General features: G+C 44.8%; 1 protein-coding gene across 7 annotated transcripts in view; it reads right to left on the reverse strand.

The window, feature by feature from the left end:
- The window catches only part of LOC129650193 (transducin-like enhancer protein 1), a 93,477-nt gene extending 84,439 nt beyond the window's left edge, over positions 1-9,038 (reverse strand). For 6 of the 7 annotated variants that reach the window (XM_055578414.1, XM_055578413.1, XM_055578412.1 and 3 more), the window contains exons 1-4: positions 8,112-9,038; positions 7,229-7,329; positions 5,723-5,786; positions 5,565-5,609 (exon numbers count right to left, since the gene is read on the reverse strand). In XM_055578414.1, the coding sequence (XP_055434389.1) occupies positions 5,565-5,609; positions 5,723-5,786; positions 7,229-7,329; positions 8,112-8,135 (234 nt within the window). In that variant the 5' untranslated portion in view covers positions 8,136-9,038. The remainder of the gene's footprint in view (positions 1-5,564; positions 5,610-5,722; positions 5,787-7,228; positions 7,330-8,111) is intronic. The other variant, XM_055578416.1, reaches the window with a different exon arrangement.
- Positions 9,039-17,618: the final 8,580 nt, after the last annotated feature.

Raw genomic sequence — 17,618 nt, forward strand, 5'->3', positions numbered from 1 at the left:
CAGAACAGCTGTCTAAAATTTAATTAAAGACCATTACACCAAATACTCCACATCAAATGTACTGGTCCTAAGAATTTCAATTTTAAAAAATCTGAAGCAACAGCTAAGTACCAGGGAAGGGAAGGGTCGGGGGCAGGGGGCATAGGAGATGACTGAGTCAGTCAAGGCTTAATGAGAGCCCAGTGAGTTTCTTAGTTTCCTCAAATTTAATCCAAGCCTGGAGACCACAAAAGTTTAATAGACAAGTCGAAGACTCAGATCTAGGGAAACTCAAAATGGTTCCAGGAGCCAGTAACTGAATATATCTTTAGTGAAACTACCACACAAGATACTTATTTAAATATTTGCTAAAGGAACAGATTTTCCTTTCTGTGTTTCTTAATAAACACTGTTTGAAGGGACCTCTGAAGCCTCCAGACAGATTCTCCTCAGCTGACATATACACGGAGCTGGGTTCGAAGTCCGGTGGAGGATGCTCCTTGCTCTGGAGGAGTGAGTCCCCTCTGCAGGGCAGAGCTCTACGTCAGAGTCTGTCTAGTCTCATCACCCTCTTCTCAGAGCAGGAAACCAGGGTCCAGGCAACTTGTTAATGACCCACCCCATCACTAACAGGGTCCCTAATAAGTGACTTCAGTCAGCTCTATCTTACACCAAGATAGATCCCACAAATCACTGGGACATTCCACCTTGCCCTGTCCTCTGGAGATGCAGAGCAAAGAGGAGGGGAGGGCGGCTCTCTGACCCCACATGTGCCTCCCTGGCCTCACCTCACCCTATTCCCAACCCTGTTAGATTCTGCCCCTACATAAAATGCTGGCATTTTGTTCCTCACGGGTTTTTTGGCTTTGATTTCAAGCCTTAAAAATATTTAAAAAGCTTGATGGTTGGATGGCATCATCGACTCAAGGGGCATGAGTCTGAGCAAACTCCGAGAGACAGTAAAGGACAGGGAAGCCTGGCGTGCAGCTGTCCATAGGGCTGCAAAGAGTGGGACACAACTGAGCGACTGAACAACAATTAGGCTTTCTGATACCTCCCTTAAACTCTGTGCCCAAGGCAAATGCCTTACTCACCTACCCTAGTCATGGCCCTGGAAAGAAACCCACAACGAGCCCAGCTATGGAAGGGGTCAGGAGGGTGCTGTGTAAGGAGCAAAGGATAAAAACAAACAAAAAAAAACACAAAGGCTAATCTTGCACCTCGGAATCTAGGTTCTACACACAGGGAGCTTTATCTCTTAACTCCTACTTGTAAAGGACAGGCCTGGCTAATGAAATGAAGTGAGGGACCACTCCAACCTTGATGACAGCTGTCTTCTTTGTATTACGAGATGGAGGTTTAACTCCAAGTGCCTATACTCCAGCTGATCAGTTCCATTCGGAGATGCTGACTTAGGAAAAAAAAAAGATCTCAAAATGAGAAGCTGTAGACTGAAAACCCACATGGTTTAAAAGCAGGAAGAAAGGTAAAGCATACAGACAAAATAATAAGGGTCACATCTAAGGAATTAACCCACGAGTGAACCCCTAACAGTTCCACCACAACACTTTTAAAACACTACTGAAGAACATTTCTTTCTAGAGAGGAACTTTAAAGCACTTACCAAAACTGTGAAAGCAGTTTTAACTCCAAAATTTATATGGTCTGAGACACTGTGCTTGCTGAATTATCACACAGAGTTTTGAAATGTTCAGCTCTCATCTTTTTTTTTCCTTCCTTCTCCTCTCCTTCCCCACCCCACAATCAGGACTGCAGAAAACCTTCCTACTAGTCCTTTCATTTATTTTTAAATTCTTCCACCACCCTGGAGAGCCCTAAGCACTGTCTGCTCTTTAAAAGAATACAGGCACAGAGAGGCAAAGTAATCAATCAAACTCACTGCATTGCTGGGTTTCAACTAGGAATCCTGATAACGCGTTTCATGGTTTTTTTTGGTTCTTAGGCCTACTTTAACCTGTGGACAGTGTTGCTCAGTTAGTTACAACTTTCTACTTGCCCACAGCTGTGGCCTCCACCCACCAGTCAGTACTGCTGATTTTCCTAATTTCTACAATATGCGCCTTGCCCCAAGCTGTCTTGCAAATTGTGAAATTGGTCAAAACAGATAAAGATCAAACATAGGCACGCAGCAGAGTAGATATAGGTCGCTAAACACAGGCTCAAGTGTGATTCCACTACTGGCCTCATCCTCCAAAGGCAGCGGGGTTGGAGGAGACAGGGAAGAAGCACTGAATGGGGAACCAGGTGACCCAAACTCAAGTTTCAGTAGATTCTTGGCCCTGACAAGTTGCAGACTCTGAGCATTTGGCCCCACATTACAAGGCAGAGCACAACACCTACCCAATCTAACACCTACCCTATTTTCTTCAGAGGACAAGGCCAATTTGCTTTTGAAAACTAAGTGCTGTACAAATTCATGCCACTAATGACAACTTATGGCATGGCTTTATCAGTGTGCTGAACAGGTACACAAGTGGGATAAATAAGCCCTAAGTAAGGATTTACAGTGCATGTTGTTCCCCAAAATATAAATGAAACAATACCATGCCACATGACAGGAAAAAAAAAAAACTTTATCAAGCTGCCAAACACACTAGGCACAGTCCTATCCTCAAAAACAGCTAGACTCACGTTAACCTATTTTTTCATGTACCCGAACACTGGTGGTATCAGAATTGCTCCAGCTTTCATGAAAAGTCCCCACCTTCCTGTATAGAGATATCTAGAGTTTACATGACCTACCTGAAAACAGACAGACAGGTGGGAAGCTATAAAAAGCACAAAGGAAAAAAATTTTGTCTTCATGCTACAATTAGAGATTTAAATATCCACGACCACCCTGATTTCATTGACTTTTTGGTAACTGGCCACAGATGGCAGCAGAGAAAGTAAGGGGAAGGCTTATCAGGAAGTGTTGCCACACGGACTGCGGGCACCAAACCAGCTAAGGAAACCACAATTATGCCATTCTTGATCTGGATGTACTTCCACTTTCAAACTTCCAGACGCAAAAGGTGGTGGTGAGATTTGACACTGAAATCTCTCAAACTCACCCCTCAACAAAGCCACTGAAAGGTGGGGAGGAGAGCGGTCGTCACGCTGGAGACAAATCTTAACAACATTAAAGGACTCTCCATGGAAAGTTTCCCCATCACTGCTTTTTTTTTTTCCAGTAACAAAGATGTTGTCAGAAATGACAATTTTTTGTGTCCCCTGATGATGCCTTGCTAGCATTTGGTTATAAGCCATAAAGCAGGACTAATTTCAGCCTGTCAGGAGTCTTGCTAATGCCCAGTTTCCCCCTAGAGAGAATTCCTGTCAAATCTAATGAGAGCTCCAAAGGCCCTCTCTACAATATAATGAGCACTTAGGCCATGCTGGTGATCAGGCGGCAAAAAGCATCAATTTGAGCCTGGCTACACCCTGGGGGCCAGACGTCACCAGTTTTAATAAGAATTATGATTACTAGCTGCACCAAATGCCTCCTCAGAACTTATTATTAATGTGTGACATTCAGAAGGATGTTTTTCAAATGTAAGGCCACTTTAAACTGAATTACAGCACAGCTTTGCGTACTACTCCAGTTAAGGGTCTATCAGCATTTACAATACAAACCAAATTTCAGGGAGCTTAATATCCTACTATGGAGAACACAACATCTCTCAGCTTTTCACATTTTTCAAATTACTGAGCCAATTATACACAGCATATTATTAAGGCACACTGGCTCATGAACAGACAATATATACCCACAAATGCCCAATGGAGTCCAGAAACTCATTAGAAAACTATTTTCACACCATGGGGTTCCTGATCCTCCTTCTCCCTTCTTCCTTTTGATAGAGGTCCTCCACCAAGTAACCTACAGGAACCCAGGAGAATTTCACACCTCCTGTAGCTCCCCCAATAAATCCAGCACCAATACACATCACACAGAGGTGGCGTTCCCCTGTACGGAGTCAGTGAGGTTATTACATCCTTTGAGTTTATGAGTTTAAGAGAAAGCTCAATCTCCTCCTTACCCTTCCAGAAAATTTGTTGGGGGAAAAAAATGTGCCTTTAGGGTAACTTTAAAAAAACAAAGTGGCACATTAGAATCCTCCACCAAGTTTATTTCCATAATTCATATAAATGACCATATATCTCTTAGTATAATTACTATCAACAAGTTACAATTGCCTCAATCAGGCACTGGCCCCTTTAAGCACAGAGAAACAAAGACACAAACCCAGCAGAAATTAGGCTACCAACTTTGCAAATCGGAACAGAACTGGCATTTTTAAAGGCCCATTACACTGCTAATGAAAAGCCTTGAACTTAACTATCTCCTTCCAAACACATATCTGAGAACAGATCTAAGGTACACGATGATAACATAACATTATGAAATCTATGATGAATTAAAAATCAAAGAGTGCAGAGTTACAAAAGCAGAATTCAACTCTGAAATACACTTGCTTAATGAAAGTCTTTGAATATAAGGAAGATCTGAAGGCTGAACTAATCAATTTCTCCACTGTGCCCCAGCCGGTCAGCCATGCTCTTTAATTTAATGAAACAAGGGTTTGAGATGAAATAGCACATATACATCAAGTAAGAATTGTATTGTTGCACTTTGAAATGTGTCCAACTGTGCAACTTCATCTGATGATAATTTTTTAAGAGGCAATCGATTTCTAAAAGACTTATTGTACCAGAGTCTTGATGAAAAAGTGAATGTCAGCATATCTCCAGAATACTTACACCCTGCCATTAATGCTTTCTTTGGCAGACAATGACTACTCAATCGAGGGTCCTTTGGGCTGAGCAATCATTTAGCTTTTCTTCTCTTATGAGGTCCTTAGTGCCTTGTTCCAGCTCAATACTCTTTTTATACACCATTATAGCAGCCATAAGTGTGAATTTTATGGGAACTTGCAAACTCATAGTCATAGCTTGAGCTTTCCAGTCACTAATCTTTTCATGCTTTTAAAACCACTAGGACTGAAGCAACTCCCAACATACGCTGTGGTCATATAAGGATGCTTTTTTCACCTCCAAACCTGTATCAACTGAGACATTTTTTAAAAAGTTGTTTGCTAATATGCCACTAATCCTGAGTGTCGCTTTATGTAGCCCCCAAAACTCCATAGTTTGTCTTATACCTTGTTTAACCTGAGTAAAGAAACTCCTGAATACCCATCTTTCCCCCAAAGGGCCACACTTCTTTCCAAATCAGCACAAAAACGTTAGCTATTCTGAACTTCAGAACTTGACAGGATATCCCGGTCTTCCAAGAGGAGAATAAATGTATCCAGGCAGTAAAGTCAAGTCAAAGCCTCGATTCCAATCTGCCTATGAACAGGCTAGTTTACACTTCCAAAGCACCTCCCACCTAGGAACTTAAACATTCTATAACTGTCAAGAACCAGCTCTTGCTCCAGAACACTGCCCCCCAATTCCCAGAAAGGGAAACCACGGCTGAAACATGGCATGCAGATACCTCCCACTACAGAGGACAAAGCCAGCACTATAGAATCATGACTTTATTTCTCATTTCAACTTGAGACTTCATTCAAGCTTACCTGTTTATGCATTTCTATGTTTAATCCATATGACATTTCATAATACTGTAAAAAGAAAAAAGAACCAAGTATGTCATTAACTCATGTTCTGTAATGCCGAGAACACATATTTGTTACTATTACATGAAAAGGGAAAAAACCTAATCTTTGATACCTACCATCACATAGTGCCTCTGCATTTCTGTCTTTTCACTTGCCAGTTTCTCACATTCCAATTTAAGGCTACGAAAACAAAACAGGCAACTTAATGTAAACATTATGTCACTTGTTTTAACATCTGCCTCACATATTTGCACTTCAAGTAAAAACATAGACCAATTTGGAAAAGCCATAAACTATCTAGGTAAACACCCAAAAGCTTTGTCCTTGCATTAAATGGGGAAAAGGAATAAGAGGAATAGTGCAAGGTATCCACTTAAAAACTAAGCTTTTCCTTCTTCATGCATACCTGCTCTGATGCCAAGACCAAAAGATCTGTCAAAACCTCTGATCTACTCAGAAGACTGATTTCTCCTCATGGTCATCTGTTCACTCCTACTTGCTTCACTGCATCAAAGTTTGCTTCCCTGGACTTAACCAAAATCTGGCCTTTGTATATATAACCTTTGGTCTCAGGCATAGGCTGTGTCACCTCTGCCAACTCAGTCTCTTGGTTTGAAAACTGTACCTGTAAAGTTACTTCTACAACTGTTGGTCCCTTTTAATACCTTTGTTTTTTAATTCCCTGCCAAAATATGTCATATAGCTTTGGCAATTAAAGTGGGCTGAAGTCCTCCCTTCCTGGCAAACACGGTGTGGGCAGGGATGTTTCAAGCTCTAGAGACTATTATCTTCAAGTAGACAAAAGGTCAATAATCAGAAAGCCTCTGACAAAAATAAGAAAGTTCACACCCAAGCAGCTGTGTGCTTTCTCTGGGGCATGATAAAAACAAAACCTGTCATTACAGTTATTTCTTAGCTCTAATCAGCTAAGATTTCATAGAAACGGGAAGAAACTAACATTTCTAGAAAATTTACTATGGACTGGGTGCTTTACAAATAGCTTTCTGTTATAAATTTTCTGAAGCAGCTTTCATTAGATGAAGAGACTAAAGGTGAAATGACTACAAATGTGACTCCAATCCCGTGCCCTACCCAAACCAACCCAGAATGAAGCCAAAGCAGGTGAGCTGTTCCCTAAACACATCCACAGCCCCCCACTAAGGATGGGCACAGCTAAAAGAATCTACCCTCCCATAATGGACTTTGCTTCAAAGAACCCATTCTAGTATGGCAAACAGCGATTTCAACACTGGCTTTGCCTCTCTGAACCTGCACTCCTGAGCTGGGGCATCGACTGAACCAAGCTCAGCCTGTTGCAAAATAAATAAATGAAGTGCAAATATTGACAGTTCTCATGCAACTCCTAAATACACGAAAAAAGGCTCCTTGGAACAGCAGCAAACGGGCAAAGGGGAAACAATGGGAGGAGGAGGAGACAAGAGAAGAGGCGGCCCGGGAAGAGCAGGGGAAAGGGGTAACGTGAATGACAGGTCTTAACTGTGACTCCACGCGCCACCGCCTGGACGCAAGTACTAAGTACAGCTGCCGCCGCCACCAGGATGGGCGACCCGGGGCACAGCGCTGCCCGGGCGACCACTCACCGGGCGCGGCGCGACACGCACCTGTGATACTGCGCCTGCAGGAACTGAAATTCCTCTTTAATCCGGTCCAGGGACTCCGGGATAGTGAACTTGAAGGGCTGGCCTGCAGCCTGGTGCGGCGTCTAAGGGCGACCAACGAGGGGGACCAAGCGACGGGGATGCGGGCGGTTGGATAAAGCAGTCGGAGTATCAAAGAGTGGGTGGGACATAAACGAAAAATAAAGTTAGAAGTGGCACCAAACGGAGTCCCGAACTCCAATTTGCGCTTCACTTGGGGAGAGGGAAGGTGGACCTTCCCAGATCCGAAGCTCCTCAAATGACGCTCGCAGCCTCTTCCAGCCTCCAGGGCGGGACGCGGTAAGTGCGCCTGGGTCACCTGGTTGAAGGGACAAGGGTTCCCGGCGGCGGCCGTGGAGGACCTGGCCAGATTGTCGTCGACGACGCCTCCTCCTCCCTCAGGGGGCGATAATGACCCCGGGGACCAGAGGAGAAAACTCCCTGATGTTCCCCGTTCCCAGAGTCGCCGGGGCCACCTCCAGGCGCGCCGGAACCGGGGCCTCATTGACATGTAAATAGGCGAGACGAGAAACAAAGCGGGGGGCGCACTACCCGCCTGGGGAACGGAGAGGATGCGGCCGCGGGAGAAACCCCAGTCTCCCTAAGCGCCCCGCCCGCCCAGTCTAGACGTCAAGTAGGAGGGAGCCTAGAGCAAAGGGGGAGAATTCAGAGTTTCAGCCCCCTTCCCACACAGGAGGAGAGAGCCCGGGACCTCCCAAGTCTTGTACCCTTGGAGGCCAGGGGGCTCGGTCAGATTGTAGCAGCCACCCATTTCCTCACCGCACAGAAAGAACAACTACCACTCCGCCACCCCCCTGCCCCCCACTCCGCCACCACCGCGCCTCACCGGGTGCCGGCTCTGCGGGAACATCGCTCTGGAGGAGGCCGCGGCTCTGTTCCCGGGCAACTCAATTCTCCGCTCAATTTCCAACTTTAATCCCGCCGAGGAAAATTAAGCCGGGAAGCCAGGCAGAAGCGGACAGCGCGCTGGCCACGCACGCAGGCGCGCTCGGCGGGACGCACAGGCCACTCTGCTCCCGCCCGTGCGGACTCCCGCGCTCAGGGCCACATCACAGGGCACTCCGGGCCCGGCCGCACCAAGAACCTGCGGGACGCCGCTGGTGCTCGTGGGGAGGACGCGGGGGCTGCGCTTCCACCCGCGGGTCTCGGCCGCCCGGGCTGAGAGATGACGAGCCCGGTGACTCGATGCTCCCCGCGGCGATCCGCGTGCGCCGCAGCGGTCCCGGGCAACAAATCCAGGGGAGGACTGTTCTCCTTTGCTCTTCTCCCGGCCCGCCTCTTCTTCGGGTATTCCCCGAGGCGCCCGCCGGCGAGGTGCAGGTGGCGCGGCGCCCGCGGCTAACCCCACACAAACAAACCTGACTGTGTTCAGGGGTGACCCCCTCGGGCCCAGGCACCGCTCACGACCGGGAGCTCACAGGCTCCCGTGAGGCGGCGGGGTGCGAGGTCCCGGTCGCAGCGGAGGCTCCCCGCCCGGCGCTCCGCAGCTTTAACCCGAGACGAGGAGCGCGGGATGACGACGAGGCGGGGAAAGTGCGGAGGGCGCAGCGGGAGGCGGCTTGGCACGCCCAGTGCAGCCGGCTCTGGGTGTTCTCCGAGGTTGCACAAACCCTCCTGGGCCGACGGGTCTACTCCGCCGAGGGCAATCCCGCAGCCGCCCGCTGCTCCTCCAGACCTGGGCGCATCCGGGCGCCGCGGCCCGCGCGCACTCGTCCTGCACCGCCGGCCAGACCTCTCCGGACCCTTTCTTAGAGCCTCTCCGTCGATCCTCTTTCTTTCCTTCTCTTCGTCTGCCTCTCCTCACAGGGCGCTCCAGCCCGCTCCAAAGTTCTCTCACGACCCGGAGAAAGACATCCAAGAGACGGTGAGGAAAAGCCCAAGAGTGCGCTCCGCCGCTCGGCCTCCCTCCCGGGCCGGCAAACTCCGCGGGCAAGTCCGGAGCAGTCGCGGAGGCGGTTAAGTTGCCGAGGGCAGGCGGAGGTCCCGGTTGGTGGCGCGGTTCCCGCCCGGTCCTGCGAAGGCGGGAGTGGCGCAGTCGGCTGCCTCGGGGACGCAGGACACAGGGTACCCGCCGCCGCCGCCGCCGCTCCTGCAGCCGCCGCTCCAGCCGCTGCCGCCGCCCGCGCCTCTCGCGCCGGTTACATTAACACGCGGTTTCACACTCCGGAGCTAACCAGCGCCGGCCCCGCCCAGCACCGCGCGGGCGGGGGGCGCGAGCGCGGAGCCGGCGGGGGACGTGAGTCTGTCTGGTGGAGGGGGGTGGGGGAAGGCCCTCGTCAACCAATCGCTTACGGCGCGCCCAACGTGGGGTGCTGACGAGAAGCCTCCCCAGAGCCTATGGCAGCGCGGCACCGGACAGGCCGTCTCACCCGGTCCCCCTCTCCTCTCCCACCCCACTTGCTTCCATCTCCGCCGTCTCCCCCGTCTCCCCTCCCATCCACCCCCACCACTCCTCCGCCAGTCGTGTCCTCCCGGGCTCGGTGAGGAACTGTTCCTGGAGGAGCCGCGGGATGCCGAAACCAGCCAATGGGAAGCAGCGAGACGCGGAGATTGGCACGGTGGATGGGAAGGTCGGTAGGAAGGAGAGCGGCGGGGCCGGGCTGTCAATCAAAGTAACGTGGGGCCGGCTAGGGAGCGCGCGGGAGCGCGCGAGCAGGAGGGACACGCGAGCGTGCAGCCTCGGAAGCCGGGGGTTCGAGTTTGCAGAAATCCTGCCACTTGTTCACTTTTCCCTTTAATGAAAATCCTCAGATCTCAGTGAAAGTAACCCGGAGACTAACCGCGTAGTTTCTTAAGAGGGAGAGTGGGTGCTTTTTGGTAGTTCAAGCCAAAGGTGTCTTTCGGAGGCCCCTGTTCGATGCTACTCTAGAAAGTGAGGTCATATTCAAAATTTCTGTGAGGATTGTTTTCCCTTGAGCTGTCTTTACGCAGATGCCCGAGGAGTGGACTGTGCACTTCATGGAAACTGCATAAATAGGCAACTCATTGGCTGCGTAGATACACTAGCGGCTTAGGACTAGGCTTCTAATGCCCACGCCCCCTTTTGCACTCAAGGTGGTAGGAATTGGTTTTTATTGGAGTATTTCACAAACCACCTTGCAAAAAGATCGACCTGAGTTGGGGCGGGAGGGATACCCGAGGAGCTGTCAGGGTAAGGCTGGCGCATCTCGATCAAGGATGAGATGTTTTGCCCGCCGCGCGAAATCTCGGGTCCTTCTCTTTTAAAGTCCCGATTTCGCTGTACTGGGTAGAAGAGGGCTACTGAGAGTTCCAGGGGCCTCTCAGGAACACGACCACGAGTCGGTTTCCAATTTCTAGAAACAAAGGGAGACAATGGGATAAACAGCATTGAGACCTGAAAAACCTGTCCTGCCCACCTCACCCCCATAGTTCGGGTGGTACCCCCCGCCCCCTTTAGCTATGTAAGGAGCTAAATGGGAAGCTTTGTGGAAAAGACGTCGAAAAAAATTCTTATGAGCTGGAACTTGACTTGAAAAGGATTTTAAGATTTTAAATAAACGGAGCATACTGCGTAAATCTCCAGTTTTTGTCAGTTTTTCTAAAATACATCCCACAGAAAACCTTCACTATTGCTGCTTTTATACGTTAAAGAGCAGTTCAGTTGAGCTATTTCCACATGATTGGTAAGTGAATAATGCTGTTTTAGCCAAATAGGGGTGAATTCTTCCATGAGAAAGACACATCTTTGACAAGCATTCATCTAATGTTGGAATATACTTAAGTTTTCGGTGTTAATGGCCCCCATGTTCCCATTATTTTACTTTCAAGAGAATTATGGAAAGGCATTTATTTAAACAGAAATACAATTTATTCGAAGATTTGCTTTTACAGAGATCTTTTCTTTGAAATATTAAAAGAATCATTTTAGATAATACGTTTCACTGGTGGAGTTCTTAAATATGTATGATATTGATTTGTCTATAATTGGATCAATCCCAAATATCAATTATAAATGAAAAATTAAAGGAGCGATTTTAGCCAGTCTGTACAACGCCATAGTAATTCTCAAACAAGTTCAGAATTGTGGCTCATTAAGTGGGGTTAAAGGAGTGGGTTCTATTATTCATTTCTGCTGACATTGGAAATGAATAGCAAGGAAGCACTGCCCCTTTTCTTGGTTATATTTAGTGATGAGAGCAGTCTTGCTACAGGAGTTTTTGAATCATACAACCATGGGTTGGCAACCTGTTAGTTGTTGAGTCCCTCAGTCGTGTCTGAGTCTTGCAACCCTATGAACTGCAGCACACCAGGTTTCCCTGTCCTTCACTGTCTCCCAGAGTTTGCTTAAACTCATGTCCATTGAGTCTTTCTTTCTGGAGCTGTTTCTCCACTCTTCCCCAGTGACATACTGGACACCTACTGACCTGGGGGGCTCATCTTCCAGTGTCATATCTTTTTGCTTTTTCATACTGTTTGTGGGATTCTTGAGGCAAACATACTGAAGTAGTTTGCCATTCCCTTCCCCAGGGGACTACATTTTGTCAGAACTCTCCACCATGACCTTTCTTTCGTGGCCCTGCACGGCTTGGTTCATAGCTTCCTTGAGTTGGGATTGGCAACCTATGTGCCTTGAAATCACATAGTATTGGGTCACCTATACCAGTCTATGGTTGCTTCATCCCGTAATCAGCTCCAGGGTTGTGTAGAAAGTGCTTAGATTCCACAAATATGCCTCTGCATGTGGGGACAACTAGGGCAACTAAGACTTCTCCATGGCTTTACCCAAACTTGACTTTGATTTACTGGCACATGCTAGTAGTTTAAGACTTCTCCGGTGGCTCAGACAGTAAAACGTCTGCCTACAATGTGGGAGGCCAGGTTCCATCCCTGGATTGGGAAGATCCCCTGGAGAAGGAAATGGCAACCCACTCCAGTACTCTTGCCTGGAAAATCCCATGGACAGAGGATCCTAGTAGGCTACAGTCCATGGGGTCACAAAGAGTCAGACATGACTGAGCAATTTCACTTTCAGAGAAGTTAAAACAGGAGTAAAAATGTTGCTACTTCTCACCCTTCCTCATCCCCTTCAAAATGTCTTCTAACACATTTTTGTTCGTTTTGATTTTAATATGTATTTGTTTTGGCTGTGTCGGGTCTTAGCTGCAGTACGCAGGATCTTTAGTTGCAGCATGTGGGCTCTAGACCAAGGGTGGAACCTGGGCCCCTTGTACTGGGAGCCCAGAGTCTTACCCCTGGACCACTGTGGAAATCCCTAACACATTGTCAGTCAGTAAGTCAGTCAGTTCAGCCACTCTATCGTGTCTGACTCTGCGACCCCACGGACTGCAGCATGCCAGGCCAACGTTCTCTAATATAACTGTTCACAGTGAACATGTCTACTCAACCATATTTCCTAGTCTGCCAAAGGGGAAAATTAGAAATTTTCTTTTATTTGATTTGCTTATTTAAATTTTTTATTTTGTATTGGGGTATAGCTGATTAACAATGTTGTGACAGTTTCAGGTGAACAGCAAGAAATTCTCTTTTAACTCGTGCTTCTTTACCAGTAGAGTTTGATACACCAGGCCTTCTGATTTCCTTCTGATGTAGTATTTGGCGAAAAGAAAGAATACTGATTTGAAAATTGAAAGGCCTTCAATTGTGTGCATAAAGATGGTTGGTTTTCGATGGCTTCTTTCTCTTACAGCACATCCTCCTTGAGAGAGGAGGCTGGGCCCCCTTTCAAGGTCATTTTTCCTATGTGATTGTCATGCTGTAATAATTATACTACAAAACTCTCATCAAACTGCATTACAAATGATGGTGTTTAAACAATCAAGTAGCTTTAATCTTATGTTTTAAATAAATAATATATGTGCAGATTGCCTACAGCCTATTTAAAGGAAAATAGTTCTACTCACGAAATCTGTAATTTTGGTCTTCTGTTTAAAGTCTGTTAACCATAATCTTCTTTACCTTTAACATATATATGTTGATGATGTTTTTACATGAAATATTAAGTACTCTGCTTCCATAGGAAATTGTCTCTGAAAAAAATTCCCTCTTTATCCTCGGCAAGAAAACAAAAAGATTGCTCTTTATCATTGATGCATGTATGTTTCCATTCATTTGTTGCTGAGTTATCAAATTTTCAATTCACTAATAGTATAAGTGATTACAAAAACTAGGTGCTATCTGTAGTATAGGTACTAGACACAATAGGAAAAATTATGAATGCTGGTCATGGAAATTATACATCTTTTAAATCTGTCACTTTTTTATTTGAAATAAATACTAATTACACACATTTTAAAAAGATTACTTTTGTCATTTTCTCTTCCTTTCAGCTGTTATACATTTTCTCATTTGACTTTTTTTTTTTAAACTGGAAGTTTTCTTAAACCTAAGAATGTAGGGTCCAGAAGAAATCTTCCCAGCATTGCTTTATAACCTTTTTCCCTCAGCATTTTACCAAAGAAAAGAACAGGATGGGCATGGGGTTGGAAGGGAGAAAGCAGAGAAGGAAAGGGAAAAAAAAGTCGGTAGCAAATCCATGAAGCAGTAAAACCTCAAATAAAATCACATCCAAAGAATCTCTTGCGGTTTCACACAATATGGTAAAATTAGAGATTGCAGGAAACCAACTAAATTAAACTGGGAGCATTTGAAGAGAAATGAGCAGACTTTATGAAAATGACACATTGACTGACCAGTATGCTTTTTTATCAACAATTTCTTTGTTAAAACACAGATCAAAGGAACCTGCATATGTTTTCATTTTGTTCTAACTAGAAAATTACATCCAGATGTTTAATAGGCATTTGGTTGGTTTTTCAGCATTGATTAGATATGTTGGTTCTGTTTGCTTACAAGTGTAGCCGGATCATTAGCTAATGCAAAGAAATGTTTGCTGTGAGTTGCTAATTAGGGCTTTTGGAAACCCTCCATGCTCAAGAACAATTTGTACAGTGGCCAGAGAACTTGTGGGACTTGGGGAAGTTGTTTTCCCTTCTCTGTCAGGGTGGGGAGAAGCAGACAGCCCAGTCCCTAATCTCCTTTGGCCTAGGGGGATTGCGATGCTATCCCTGAGGATTGGAGTGCAAATAAATTAGGAAGAGACCACACAGACACTCCCAAACACAGAGATAAATGTGCTCTTTCTGGAACCACCACCGTGCTGTCTTTGAGGGTGGGGGGAGCGAATATCTAAAACGCTGAACATCAACATGTGGAAGATGCTCAGTGCTAATGTTATCAAATACACAGTCTTTTTAAGTATACTTTAGAGACAGATGGAAAAGCCCTTTATGATAAACGAGTGTACTTGAATTCATTACTGTAGTACTTATAATTAAAAATGTCTCCTTTGCAATTTCAGTACATTTACAGGGTACAAGAGACCAAGCTTTGGAAGGGGGAGGCTGGGGCTGCTGAAAGGAATGAGGGAGCGGAATTTGGGAGAGGAGGATGAGACTGGCAGGAAATCCAGTGTTTACTTTCAGAGCCCACCCACTTGTTTACCTTGCTAAAGCCCCAAAACTTGTCGGAGATTAGCCATTCACACGGTATTCAAATAAACTGTTTGAGAATTTGAGGCACCAGGCGGATAAACTTCTTAGCTGGCCAATCATGTTTTAAAAAACACTCGCCTGCAGAAGAACACCACCTCAGCCAGGGCGAACTTGTGTTTATTTAAGTCTGAACTTCAAGAGGTGGAGGTCCAAAATAGCCTGTGTTTATAAGTCATCCTAGAAGTGCAGATACAAATGTTCTTCTCCATCTCACAGCCCCTTCTAGGCCTGTTTACATCTCTTGCCCGTGTATGGAGCACGTGTTAATTTGTTAATGTGGCCTGGTACTAGTTGGAATAATACACACTTTTTTTTTTTTTACCTTTTCAGTTTAGCATTTAGCTCAAGAGAAGCTGAAGGGTATTTCATAGACAAAAGAAAAAGTAGTTAAAGGAAGTACCTTTGACGCTCCTTCCTAGGGATTCACATAAAGGAGCAAACTTTGTTGATTTAATAATTCTCTTCAATGACCCACTTTACCATAGGCCTTGGACTTACTAGGAAAAATTAAATGGGGGCACCTTTCCTCTGCCTTTTCTTTGGGAGTATCATTTAAATAACTTTTCTTCCTGGAGCTACACAGTTTCTTTGAAGGGTTAAAGCTGAGTTCAGCTAATCTCTGATCTCTTGATGTTCCTCACTGGTTGAAGGCAGGTGAGCCCTGGGGATGAAAAATGGGCTAGATAGCGAGTGAATATTTCAAATACTTCCATGGCTTCTAGAATGCTAAGTGTAGACCTAGATGAACAAGTCAAGTGACATAATTACAGAATGTTGGAACATTTCATGAGACAACTGGCCTCTGCTCTAAAATTCGGTGTCATGAGAGGGGGAAAAAAAATGGAAAGGACTATTCCATAAAAGCAAAGACACATGATGAGAATGCAATATATGAATCTATACTGGTTCCTAGTTCAAAGAACAAAAACCCATCACGTATCTGTGAAAGATGTTCTTCAGAAGTTTTAATATGGACTGGTTATTAGGTAATATGGGATTATGGTTAATTTTTTTAAAAAATTGTGATCATGTCAAAGGATATTCTGAGAAGATATTTGCAACTGATGCATGCAACTTCAAATGAAGTCTTCAACTGCAGAGAAAATGTGTAGGTAGAGAAAGAGAAACCAAATCTTCAAATCTGAAAAGAAAGGAAAAGCAAATCTGTAAACAGAAACTGTAGAGTTTAGGAGCAGAGTCGGTCGTTTTTCATTTTACTAACCTTTCAAGTTTTCTGTTTGAAATTTTTCATGATAAAAAGTGGGAAAGCCATTTTAGGTTCATTGTCTGCATCTGTTTCTTCACATGGTAATAGAAATTCCCTTCATAGTTAAAAGATTGGCTTATGATGTTTCCAGTTTTTAAAAGTACGAAAAAAGTGCCCCCGCATCATGTTAAAGCTCTTGTACTAATATCCAAAGTATTACCCAGTGTTTTTCTCTGGATCTTTTAGTTCTTTTATTATTAATGGTATTTTATTTTTTCCCGCTGTCTCAAATGTCCTTTAGTTATCAATTAACATAAAATGAAAATCTTTAAACAAATTAGGGCATTACATTAGCAATCCTCTAATGCATCGTTTTGTGGACCATCAGGCTCAGAATAACCAGAAAATCTACTATAAAATAAGGAACAAAACTACTTACATATTAAGAATAAGATTGTAGCAAATAAATTTTATATCAGTTTCTTAATTCCCATTATAAATAGGTGTTCTGCTGGCCTTTTCATCACTTGAACCCAGCAGTGAAATTTATAAATTGTTAGTTTTATTTGGAAACTTCCTGAAGATTTTTAAATTTAATACTGAAACCGATTATTGCTCTGTGTATTAAGCTTTAAATACTAATCTTGAAAAGGAATGAAAATAGCACTAAATCTTGGATGCTGATGTTATGTTCATCTAGAATCACAGAGGCACATATTTATGATGTGCAAGTAAATAGTTTTCCAAAAAGTTGTGAAAAGTGACAAAGCATAATCTGAGCATTGACTATTGGAATGCCCCATCCATCAGTTTTTTCCCTTTAATTGTGGCCATTTAGCATGAATTTTGTTTTTCCCATTGCCATTATGTTGACTGAAAGGAAACATTTCTGTGACAGTAATAAACAGATTCCATTTTGTGTGGACAGATTAAATCCACAATTTCCACTGAAAAACTTGAGTGCCTGACAGGGAGGCAAATATGAAAATACAGAAAAACCAGGACTTTCTACACAGTGTCCAATATTTCTAGCCACCATCCACATAAGCAATGCTTATGTAAAGTGAAAACGATAAAAATAACTCCTTCACGATGACAGAAAAAATCCCATGGGGACAGAGTTACCATTCTAATTTCCCCCATTGGCATTCTCCACATTTCAGAAGAACTGGCAAGCTACAATTGGCACTTGAAAAAGTGTTACAAAACACTGACTAGTATTAGAGAAATGTTGATTAATGTAAACAGCCTGCCTCAAGGAATAATACCTTTCTTAAGAAAACTGGATTTCTAATTAGCATTTCTATGGAGATGGGTATCTCTAGGTAACTCCAGGAAGTGTTTCAAGAAGTTATTTGCCTTTGCTAGTGAAAGGAGGCATTTTCATATTTATATCTTTAATTTCTGAAGACTTCAAAAATTTGATAGGTTAAAAGATCAGTGTGTGTGTGTGTGTGTGTGTGTGTTAATCACTCAGTTGGGTCCGACTCTTTGCACCCCCATGGACTGTAGCCTGTTAGGCTCCTTTGTCCATGGGATTCTCCAGGCAGGAATACTGGAGTGGGTTGCCATTTCCTTCTCCAGGGAATCTTCC

The sequence above is a fragment of the Bubalus kerabau genome, chromosome 4 (genome assembly GCF_029407905.1).
Source record: "Bubalus kerabau isolate K-KA32 ecotype Philippines breed swamp buffalo chromosome 4, PCC_UOA_SB_1v2, whole genome shotgun sequence".
Classification (NCBI taxonomy): domain Eukaryota; kingdom Metazoa; phylum Chordata; class Mammalia; order Artiodactyla; family Bovidae; genus Bubalus; species Bubalus kerabau.